The following is an 11,944-nucleotide window of genomic DNA, read 5'->3' on the forward strand; positions in this document are numbered from 1 at the left end:
ATTAGAGCTGCTGTAGGGTGCGGACATTATGCCTTGCTGGGGACAGTGGCTTATAAACAGCCTGTGTATCACAAAGTAGTAAACACCACTCAGTGAAGATGACAGCAGACAGTTGAGCTTTCGTGGACTCAAAGGCTGGTTTTTTAACTCATGACTCTCTCAACAAGAAACACACTCCTATGTGGCTGTGAGAACATTTGTTCCCTGCTTAGGGAGATAATGAGACCACTGGAGTCACTGATTCACATACTTACGGAAATACAAATTTAAATAACAGTGAAACATCACCGTGCACCTCCTCAAGCACCCATGTACGAACAGCATAATGACCAGGGCTGGTCAGAGGGGCCCGGGACAGTGGAGGGCCAGAGCCTGGGACAGTGGAGGGCAGTGCTGGTCAGACAAGCCTGGGACAGTGGAGGGCCAGAGCCTGGGACAGTGGAGAGAGAGAGGCTGATACAGTGGAGGGCCAGAGCTGAGCAGACAAGCCTGAGACAGTGGAGGGCCAGAGCTGGTCAGAGAAGCCGGGACAGTGGAGGGCCAGAGCCTGGGGCAGTGGAGGGCAGTGCTGGTCAGACAAGCCTGGGACAGTGGAGGGCCAGAGCCTGGGACAGTGGAGGGCAGTGCTGGTCAGACAAGCCTGGGACAGTGGAGGGCCAGAGCCTGGGACAGTGGAGAGCAGGCTGGTCAGACAAGCCTGGGACAGTGGAGGGCCAGAGCCTGGGAACAGTGGAGGGTGAGAGCCTGGGACAGTGGAGGGCCAGAGCCTGGGACAGTGGAGAGCAGTGCTGGTCAGACAAGCCTGGGACAGTGGAGGGCCAGAGCCTGGAACAGTGGAGGGCCAGAGCCTGGGACAGTGGAGGGCCAGAGCCTGGGACAGTGGAGGGCCAGGGCCTGAGACAGTGGAGGGCCAGAGCCTGGGGCAGTGGAGGGTGAGAGCCCGGGACAGTGGAGGGCCAGAGCCTGGGGCAGTGGAGGGCAGTGCTGGTCAGAGAAGCCCGGGGCAGTGGAGGGCCAGAGCTGGTCAGACAGCCGATAAGCACTAGGCTCCAGACAAGAAGACACAGAACCACAACTAGGTGCAATTAGAAGTAAGCCATTGTCAGGAGGATGACAGCCAGACCCCTCAGAGACTGAAGCACAGGACACATAATCCACATGCTGTGACAGTCTAGTCTCTGTGGAGCATGTGCTGTGTAAGGTGAGGGAGAGAGGGCAGGGCTGCATTGTGAACTCAGGGTGGTGTAGGCCAGCAAGTGAATGTCCATCAGTCCCTGCAGCCGTACGTAATGAAAGCCCTGTGTGCTCTGTGCAGATAAGGTGTGTGTGCTCTCTTGTACCAGGCTGTGTTCTGCGTGTTAAGAGAAATTGTCTGGTGACTTTGTTGTGCCATCCCACATTTCTGTTTGGGTAACCTGGGGTCGCCGCTGTGACACCGTGGTGACATGCCGAGTTGTTGATGGTTAGGTCCTTCAAGGGTTCTTGGATGAACAAGCCTACATCTCACCACCACTTAGAGGGAGGGCAGTGACTTGAAGTACAAGAAGTGGGGATCCAGGGAGGGGTCTGCACATAATGTTTCCAGAATCATCAGAGAAGCCCAGAACTGAGGTAGGGACAGGGCAGGTATCATTGATGCCTAGAGCAACCAGGCCAAGTCTCTTCAGACCACAGCAACACAGCTATGAAAAGGCTGTAGTCAGAGTTCTTTCTGTTATTGTTTGTGCTTGCAGCTGGATAGTGCAGTTACTGAATAAGCAGATACCCTATGTTCGCACCTGACTGGGGAGGGGCTTGTTTCAGGGTATTGTATTGTCTGTGTCGTGACGATTACCCTCAGTTGACCGTGCACCTACTTGACGCCTCTTCTCCCACAGCTGGACATCTTATGCAACGAGGAGATCCTGGGCAAGGACCACACTCTCAAGTTTGTGGTTGTTACGAGGTGGAGGTTCAAGGTGAGACCGGGAGGGTGGTTCTTTGGATTTTTAGATAGTCTCTCGATCCTTACTTGCTGTGCGTGTCTCTTATTTGCAGACATTGCTGTGAAACAGCTGTCTTTCCAGATCTCTCCACCCAGCCAGGGTCTTTATCCCTACTCCACTCAATCCCTGAATCCAATGGGTCAGATGTGGTAGTTCCCACAGTTGGAACAAACTCTCAAAGTTTTGGGTACCTTTCTGTGTCAGGAACTGGTGTTGCAGTCCCTGTCCAGGACTGGAGTGCAGCTCTTCTATCTCCAGCCATATCGTTGCCCAGAAAGAAGGGGACAGAGACAGCATGGCCAGCCAAAGGCCAGGCTGACCAGCAGTTGGGGCTGATCAGGGCAAGGTTGGAAGTGTAAGGACTGCATAGGAGAGACCAGGGCTGGTGTAGTAGGCAGGAAGAACGTTCAGGTTCTGCCTGCATAGGCCCTGTCATGAGCCCAAACACCACAGGGGCGACCACTGGGTCACCTGGGACCAGTAACAATTACTCCTTGTCATCCAGAGCTAAATTCCGTTGTGGCACTGTGGTTTGTGTACACAGTATGGGCTCCTTGTACCTCCCTCAGCCGCCTTCGTTTTTGTCTTGCAGAAGGCACCCCTCCTGCTACACTACAGACCCAAGATGGACTTGCTGTAAGCCCAGCCAGACTCAGCCCACACCCAGCACTCTACATGGCAGAATGTGCTGTGGAGTGTTGCCTCTGGGTGCCATGCGGACCAGATTTCTGAATAGAGAATATTTATAACTTTTGTATGAGAGAATCCACTCCCAACAAGACACTACCAGCACGCGTTTACAGAGGATGAAAACACTTCGCAGTTCGCTCGTCTCTGCTCCAGGTCCACAGGCCAGAGAAGAAGTGAAACATTAGCACGTCCCCACACCACGTCTGACACACAGCACCTCTGCTTGCTTTCCAGGTCTTGAGAGTCTTGAGTGCGTTTCAGTTGAGTTCATGGATTAGGTTTCATGATAAGCCTCAAAAACACTTGTACTTTTATTAAGTCCTTCGTAAGTTATTGAAAGTCTTTTGATGGTAAATATTTATGTTGCCTTTAGCTTCCTGAAAACTTAAGAGATATATAAAATTTTAATTTAAAGTATACCCAAAGAGGCTTGCAGCAATGCTATCTATGATTTAGCCATGGTGTTTAATTTCCCACCTTCTAGGGTACAACAGAAGCCCACTCCCAAGGCTGAGTCTTGTCCTGTGCATCCTGGGATGATCTGTGTTGGCTGGGCAAGGCAAGAACCCTTCCACCACTCCCCAGTGTCATGCGTGTAATCCGTCACCCCGAGTAAGGCAAACTAGAGGTGGAGTGGCCAGTGCAGTGCAGCACAGACTTGTTGAAAAGTTCTTGCAAAGACAGTTTTCCTTGGAAAGGCCATCACTGAAGCTCCTGCCTTTTCCGTTCTATTTTCCTTCTGCTGGAAAAATGGAGTGGTGGCTGTGTTTGTCACTTATCAACCAGCACAGCCATCTGTCCAGTGGGGAGGCTTTGGAAAGACATTAGGAGGTAGCCTCCAGCCTCCACGTTCCTGGTGTTGGTATTTCCAGGCTTGCTTTCCTGATCATGGGGTTAACATGCGTTCTTTGGGTCTTTTTCATGAAAGGTAACTGAGCAGCCTGCTCACTGGAGGAACAGCTCCCATCAGCAGAAGCTGCCTTTTCAGTCATAGAGAGGATATTATTTGTCAGCACACACACCCTTCTCATACAGTTTATTGTTTTGTTGGGTTGGAGAATGAGTAAGACACTAGCATAGCCAACTTCATTCTCTCTTCGTGGGTATGAAGGCAAGAGTAAGGAGAACGGGTCCTGTCCTGGGGTCCCAGGGACCTACATCTCAGTCCAGGCGCCCTCTCACCTCTCCCACCTCCTGTCCTTCCAGGCCCAGTGAGAACTGTAGGACAGTATAATCCCAGCAGTACCTCAGCTCTTGGTGAGCATACGAGGGAGGGTCTTAGTGTATCCCTGAGAGTCAGGCTGTCTGAGTCTTCACCTTAGCAACTGGAATATTTTTCTTGGATTTGCTTGGACAGTTGGGATTGGCTTTATCAACACCCACTTTTCCTTTACTTCCTCTTTCACATATACAGTGTCAGAAGCAGTGATTAGTGAGATTTAATGTTGGTAAGGAAAAACATCCAATTAACTCAGTCTTTAATGTCTGATCTTCTAAAACAAAAGCAAGCTCTTTGTTTCCAATTAATCAAAATCACCTCTCTGTGTAAGCCGGTTTGGATTATTCAGTTTCCTGAGTTTGCTATTCATTCAAATCATTTATAGTTACTATACAAGGGTTTATGCGTACATATTACCTTTCTACCTCAGAACACAAGTGCTGCTGAAGCGCTCTGCAAGGCCGTGTTCTCACAGTGCAGTTCCATTAGAATCTAGGTATTTTCCCATGTGGTGAAATTTAATAGTTAGAAGCCTCCAAATTCAAAGTTAATTTACAGTTCAGATCAAACTTAGTATGGCTGTGTAATCTCATGATATATATTTGTAACTTTGTAGCTACTTTTAGAATCACTTGACTTTGCTATGGTGCTAAGTTGATAGATCTAAGTATTCAGCGAGGTGGACATTGCAACTGATGTCCTAGCTGGGCGCCACCGCCCCAACAGCCCTGCTTCTGTCACCACGTTAACCTGTTAAACCTCAGCAGCAAAAATACCTATTTTTCTAAGATTCCATCATCTGCCTGTCTGCACTGCAGACGGATTCCTGATGCCCTTCTGCCCTTTGGTCTGACCTGTAGCCTTACCTCGCTCAGAGATGAAGCAGAGTGAGCTTGCGTCAGATGGAAGCTTCCGGGCGCCTTGTTTCACTCCTGCCAAGCTCCACGTGACATCCAAGGCCGAATTTTATTTTTCCAGCATGAACACTCGGATCACTTAGCAATTGGTCCTGTCGAGCTTTCTCAGCAGGCAGAGCTCCTGCGAAGTTGTTTTCATGGCTGCCGATGCTAGAAATTGGGTGTGTCCGGCCGGCAGCTCTGGGACCAGCCTCCCAGCACGTGGTCTCGAGCAACACCATTTTCACAAAAATAGAAAACTCAGATAGAATATATAATATTGAATTTAAGATTTGGGGGGTTAAAAAAAGAAAACTTAACTTTATAAAATTATTTATTCTATTTTAAGCCTTCTATCATATTTTCCCATCCAATTGTTTGGTTTCCGTGGTCCAGCTTTATTTACAGGCATATAAGATAAAATTGTGAGATGTTTTGCAAGCTTCTTTTACTTTTTGTAGCCTTTGGTTTGTGTGTTTTTATAGGGATGAAGAGCATTTTTATGCTTTTGTGCAATAGGTTCCAACATGGGTTTATTAGTGTTTCAGTTGTGGTCCGGCATCTACTAAATTGAAAGGGAATGTAGGTGGGATTTCAGAATCTGTGCATTTGGCTGTTTGGTTTTGCCTTTTTCACTGTTGTTATAAGAATGCTGTTACTGGGATTATGTGTGTGTGTGCGCGTGTGAGAGAGAGGGGGGTGTGTGTGTGTGTGTGTGTGTGTGTGTGTGTGTGTGTATACTTTCTATCAATATTAAAAGATAAGCATCCAGGCAGGATGTGATGAGGTTAGCACCATCTTAAGCTTGCACCGATGTGGGTGCAACCAAGTCCTTGAGCTAAGTCTGTGACTGAGCCACCCTGGGCTTGGGTTTCACGGTCTTCACCGGGTGGTGCTGCCCTCCACTGGCCTGCTGGCTCCTGACGCCTGCCCTGGCCATCAGTCGCTGGTGTGTTTTGTTGCTAAGGCATACAGGGTGGTGTATCACAGTGCTCTGAGATGTATCGTTAGATTAAATGTTCAGTGATGAGCCAGCTGAGTTCTACTTTGTATATGGGTGTTAAATATGTTCTTAAATCATTGAAAGTAAATTGAGTGCAGATAGCAAAATCCCCTCACTCATACACACACACACACACACACACACACACTTGTCTGTTTCCTCAGGAAATCATTTAAACTCCAACATCACATGTGACCTTAACATGAAAACAGAAGTTTTCTCTGCCTTGATATTAAATATACCAAGTAAATAAACTGAGATGCGTAGATTAGGAAATCACGTAATTGTACCGTGATCTGCATATCTTGCATTCCTGCAGGCAGGGATTGGACCATTCAGGCTTTCTTCAGGAACAGCTGTGTGGGCTGTGGCTCTCACACCCTGTTCCTGTTGTCATTTACTCCCATCCAAGAGCACGTTTGGAGAGAGAACTGGTGTGCCTGTGAGATGTGTGTGTCGTTTTAGCCAGTGACTCACACTCACTGTGTAGTTCCAGCTCTCAACTTGTGCCAGATACATTTTTCCCAAGTGAAAGAGCATCAGGTCACAGACAGCAGCTCCACCCGAGCCCTCACGTTGGAGTGCAGCCACAGCTAGCAACTGTCATGGTGTATGAAATGGTGCAGATACAGATTTCTTGACTGTTTAATTTGAAAGTTTACATTTTTTATGATTGCGTTAGTGTGTAATTTTTGTACCATCAGTGGCTAGTTTTTGTCTAAGATCTTTTTTGGAATATTGCTTAATGTTTTGATTTTATGATAGTGAAGCTTGTATTCAGTGTTTTGCCAATTAATATTATATGCTTGTAATAAAAGCAGAAGAAGAGCCTAACTAAAATCTCCCAGTCTGGCAATGTTTTACCTAAAGTATTTGTAAGGGTTCGACAGATAATGTGTTACAGAATGTGATCAGGCTTCTCCATCTCACAGGCTCAGCCATCCAGGGACAGAAATTACTCAGGAAAACCAAACAAACAAACAACCCCTCCCCAAAACCCATTTTTTTTTTCTGTTCTCATTCCCTAACTATAGTATAACAATTGTTTATATAGCACTTGCTTTATTTTGTTTGGTTTCGGTTTTTGAGATTGGGTCTCTCTGTAGTCTTTGGCTGTCCTGGAACTCACTTTGTAGACCAGACGAGCTCCTCAAACTCAAGAGATCAGCCTGACTCTGCCTCCTGAGTGCTGGGATTAAAGGTGAGTGTCACCATGCTTGGCCACAGTTCATAACTCACTATAACTCATCTAAAGATGGTTTCAAGGATTCAGGGGGGTGCTAATTAAAAACCTGCTACTTTATCCAAGGGACTTGAGCACCCTCAGATTCTGATCTCTACAGGAGATCTGACCTCGTGGACACCAAGGGGCTTCTGCGGGTGTCGAGAACTGCTCAGGATCCTGGCTCTCCATTGAGTCAGGCCTCCCTCACTTGCTCGGGAATACATGCCCACTGTATCACAGTAAAACAAGAATACAGGGGGTTGCTATCTGTTCATCTAGTGTGTCCCTGGGCTTACTACCCCTTCCTCTGTTCCATACATCATTCTAAAATGTTACTCTTGACCCAACATGGGGTACCAGAGTTTGGCAGAAAAAGAAATGAAATAACATGTAATTTATGTGTTCCCAGAGGAAATGCTCTTTGGTCTGAAGCTGTCTGTGAGGACAAAGATGTGGCAAGGAGCCTGCTGGTCCTCATTAGTGGGTGGCAAGAGTGATGACTTTTTATAAAGCACTGGTCAGACTTAGAGTTTCTCAGGGTTGGGGATTTAGCTCAGTGGTAGAGCGCTTGCCTAGCAAGCACAAGGCCCTGGGTTCAGTCCTCAGCTCCGGAAACAAAACAAAACAAAACAAAATAACAGACTTAGAGTTTCTCAAGTTGGAATGCCAGAAGTTAATGACCAAACTAGGTTTTGATGTCCTTCACTGTTTCTGTATGTTGTCTGTGTGTGTACCAGAGGAAGATGGTAAACGTCCTACTGTCTCACACTGCACCTTACCCTGGGGATGGTCTGTGCTGAATCTGGAGCTAGACAGTGGCCGGCAAGCTCTTGTGTCCTCCTGTCTCCTTCCTCATTACTGGAATTATAGACATGCATAACCACATCTGGCTTCTTATGTGGGTTCTGGGGACTTGAATTCAGGTCCTTGTGATTGGCAAGTCACTACATATTACAGATGTCAGGATATAGCTGCACTGTAGGTAAGCAGGGAGTAGCCACCTCAGTTACTTTTACTGTGACAAAATACCGTGACCAATACAACTTACAGAATAGAAGCATTTAATTTGGGGCTCGCAGTTTCAAAGGGTAGCGGAGCCCATGACTCTCGTGGTGGGGAGCATGGTAGCAGGCATGGTGCCAAAAGCAGTAGCAGAGAACTTACATGGTTGCATAACAAGCATGAAGCACAGAGGGACCTAGCTAGGAATAGCACCCCTGGGGACACACCTCCTCTAACAAGGCCACCCCGACATTTTTTCTAAGTAGTTCCACCAACTGCAGAACAAGCCTGGGCTTGCGGGGTCCATTCTCATTCAAACCATCACACAAATCTGCAGATCCAAATTGCAGCCATTGCTTTCCAGGTGAGATCAGTGGGTGAACGGATGTGAGATTTCTGCCATTTGAGACTAGAGCTACCGCACAAGACCGTTCCTTCAGGGAAATGTCTGACCTTCCAAAGCCCCCTCCCTCAGTTGCTCCATCAATGCAAGCCTAGGGTGCCTCTGCCCGAGGAGGTGATAACTGTTTCTCCAGTGCTTTTCCGTGTGTTCTGCCTAACCACACATGGCATCGAGGAGTCAGTCGTGGTCTTATGAAAGTCAGATGTGACCACCCTAACACACAACAGGCAGTGAGAACAGATACCGCCCTTCAGAAGCTGTTGCATGACACTATTTCTGGGAAGATATTTAGAAACATCTACTTGCCCCAGATAAGGAGCCAGTGACAGACCAAAGTGTAGATGTCACCAAAGTCCAACTTGGTGAACCCATGTTTTATTTGTGTTACTTACAAGAATATGGATTAAGCGTTATTTGCAGGAAGCCAAAATTACTCAGCTGCTTCACCAAAAGCCCACACAGCATGAGTAGCATTTTATAAAGGCCGGAACCTGGAGCACACTGAGAGCCTGCAGGCCTCTCAACAGGTTGGGTGTGTGATTCTCACAGCTGTTTTCCTGGCAGCTCAACTGCTCTGGTCTTTCAGGCTTGTCTTTACTTCTTCAGTGAAGTTTGGCTGATCTTGTTTAAGTTAAGCTTTATTGTTTAAATACTCTTGGGGAGGAGGGAGCCTAGCAAATCTGATCAGTTTCAGGGATTTCCTGAAGCAGTTTTGAGTCGCTTACTTCCTGGCTTAAAGGAGCTTACCTGCAGAATGAAGTGTTTTACCTTATAACAACCTGTTTCACGCTGTAAACTTCCTGTCCTAAAAGATCCTGCTGTGTTGTGTCACTTGCCTTTTAAATCCCATGTCTTAAGTTTCCTTCCAAGATGGAAGGTTTTAACCTTGGAGGAAACTGCTACACAACAGAGGCACACACCTCCCATAGAGTCCCAAGATGGAGGTCTTCATCTAATTCTGGTTCTTAAGGCTAAAGACTTAGACTTTACACCACATTCTTTGTCTTGGCCAGTATGGGCTTTTGGGAAGCGAGTGTCGGGAAGATCACTCCTGAGCAACTGGCTAATGTTCCTTCTACTAGAAACAATTATTTTGCCAGCATGTAGCTGTAAATGTGAACAGCAGTGTTCTTGTGTTAACCATGAAGGAAGGAAGGAAGCTGGATGTGGTGGCTCATACTCATAACAGCACTCAGGAGGCTGAAGCTTAAAGGCTGTGGCAAATCTGAGGCATTGTGGACTTCATTGTGAGACCTTGTCTTCGGAGGGCACCCACATAGTGTCATCTCCCAATCAACTACCTGTAACTCCAGTTTCAGGGATCTCACTCCTGACCTCCATGAGCACCAGGCATGCACACAGTGTAAAGACATACATGCATGTAAAACACTCATATGTTTTTAAAAACTGAGCCATGTATAGTGGTGCACTCCTGTAATCCTAGCACTCAGGAGACTGAGGTAGGAGAATAATGAGTTTATGGACAGCCGGGGTTACATAAGAGTTGGAGGGGATTGTGGGGCTTCCAGGTTGAGCAGCTCTGCTCTCCACCACGTTCCCACCATTGTGCACTCTTCGGACAGTCCTAAAATTGACCATGAACTTGAACCTCCTACTGTCATGTATGGAACAGATAGCCCGGGAAGTGGGTGGAGTGGGGGTGCCTACTGGAAAAACTCCCTTCATCAACCCCATCCCACTTAATACTGGCATTTCTTCTTCCATTGATCTCTGGAAGCAGCTCCCTTTATGGCTTAAAAGAATACCTGGACTTTCAGTCAGGATTGCAGTAAATTCACAGTTCACAGCTTTGGAAGTCCCCTTTCCCCCCGAGATAGAAGTTGTTTCTCTACATTCTCTTGAGATCTTCCTGAAGTTCTGCCCGTTCCTTGGGGCAGAGGCCTCGGCTCACACTTCTGTGTGTATGTATTGTAGAAGAATCCACTGGTTTCATGCAGAATCTGGCAGGCATTTTCTGGATTTCCATGTGGGTTACACCATCAGAAACCTCTAGCCCCTGGCTGAAGAGCAAGAATGAGTACCTGAAGGAACTCGTTAATGCAAACCACTGTTGTGGTGGCTTTGGCTACTTTGTGGGTCTTCCTTCTTCCACCCTTTCAACCCACTAACACTAGGGAAGAGAGGAAAAAAGGACAAAGGGGGCAACTGTATCGTTAGACTACTTCCTGCTGATTAGGGAAGGGGCAAGTTTAATGTTTGCTGTCAGCATATCTAATTTCTTTCTGTCTGTTCACACATGACTCCTTAACAAACTGCAGCCAATGACATCCAACCACCAACTGGTCAACCAACCAGCAGCTTACATGTCCTCTGAAAAGTTCCCAGAAACCCATCCATCACACACTGGCAAAATCCCTGCTAGAGCACAGGGCAAGCCATAGTCAGCTGCTGTGGACAGGCTGAGGCAACCCCACATCCCACACCTGTGACTAAAACAAAAACACATTCTTGTAATAGTTCCATGTTTCTAAAGGAACCAGAGTTCTTACTGCACACTATTAATACATGCTAAGTTGTATTGTTGAGAATGTCATTAATAGAGTCGTCCATATATAACCTCCACAGTTAGATTCCTTCCCTCTAAGTATCTGTGAGGTTCATCCTGCCGATTGTGTCAATACCCCTTGTTTAAATACTGAATATTATTTCCCTGTGTGAACACAACAGTTTACTTGGAACCTGATGATACATTTTATTTCAGTTGTTTTAATTTTCTTAGCTTTATCTTTGTGTATGAGTGTTTTATTTGCATGTGTATGAGGTGTCCACAGAGGCACTGGATTCCCCTACAAGTGGAGTTACAGACCATTGTGAGCCACCATGTGGTTGCTGAGAACTGAGCCTGGGTCCTCTGGAAGAGCAGCCAATGTTCTTAACCACTGAGCCTCTCTCCAGTTTCCAGAGCATCATTTTCGCCCATTATCATACAGCTATGTCTTCTGTGCAATGTCTGTGCATGTCCCTCCCACTACTTTTGAGGGAAGGGGTTGGGGAGTTGAGACTGGGTTTCACTAGAGTTAAGGTTAGGGTTAAGAGCCCTGGCTGCCCTAGAACTCACTTTATAGACCAGGCTGGCCTTGAACTCAGAGATCTGCCAGTCTCTGCCTCCCAATCCTGGGATTAAAGGCCTGTGCCATGACTACCTGGTAAGTTACTTGTTTTCTTAACTACTGAGTTTTAAGAAATCTTTGCATGTTCTGAAGCCAGTTGGGTAAGTGATTTGCTAATATTATTTTCTCTTCATCTCTACTTGTCCTTCCCCCTACCCTTGACTTTTCTAATAGATCTTTCTCTAATAAAGTTTCATTTATAAGAACATATTTCTTGGATTCCTCTGTGCTTTTTTTTATGTCATGTCTAAGATGCCAAGTCACAAAAGTATGTATCTGTTTTATTCCAAATATTTTCTAGCTTTATGCTTGCCATTACATTTTTATTTAATGGCGTAAGGTGTAAGGTATGAGGTCATGGTTCCGGATACCAGCTGTTGAGAAGACTGT

At 46.6% G+C, this 11,944-nt stretch overlaps 1 protein-coding gene across 1 annotated transcript in view; it reads left to right on the plus strand.

Annotated features, from left to right (window-relative positions):
• Positions 1–6,633, plus strand: part of Pcgf3 (polycomb group ring finger 3) — a 43,165-nt gene extending 36,532 nt beyond the window's left edge. Inside the window, exons 10-11 of the mRNA XM_032915876.1 lie at positions 1,878–1,958; positions 2,578–6,633. Of these exons, the coding sequence (XP_032771767.1) occupies positions 1,878–1,958; positions 2,578–2,625 (129 nt within the window). The 3' untranslated portion in view covers positions 2,626–6,633. The remainder of the gene's footprint in view (positions 1–1,877; positions 1,959–2,577) is intronic.
• The last annotated feature ends 5,311 nt before the right edge of the window (positions 6,634–11,944 follow it).

The sequence above is a fragment of the Rattus rattus genome, chromosome 11 (assembly GCF_011064425.1).
Source record: "Rattus rattus isolate New Zealand chromosome 11, Rrattus_CSIRO_v1, whole genome shotgun sequence".
NCBI lineage: Eukaryota > Metazoa > Chordata > Mammalia > Rodentia > Muridae > Rattus > Rattus rattus.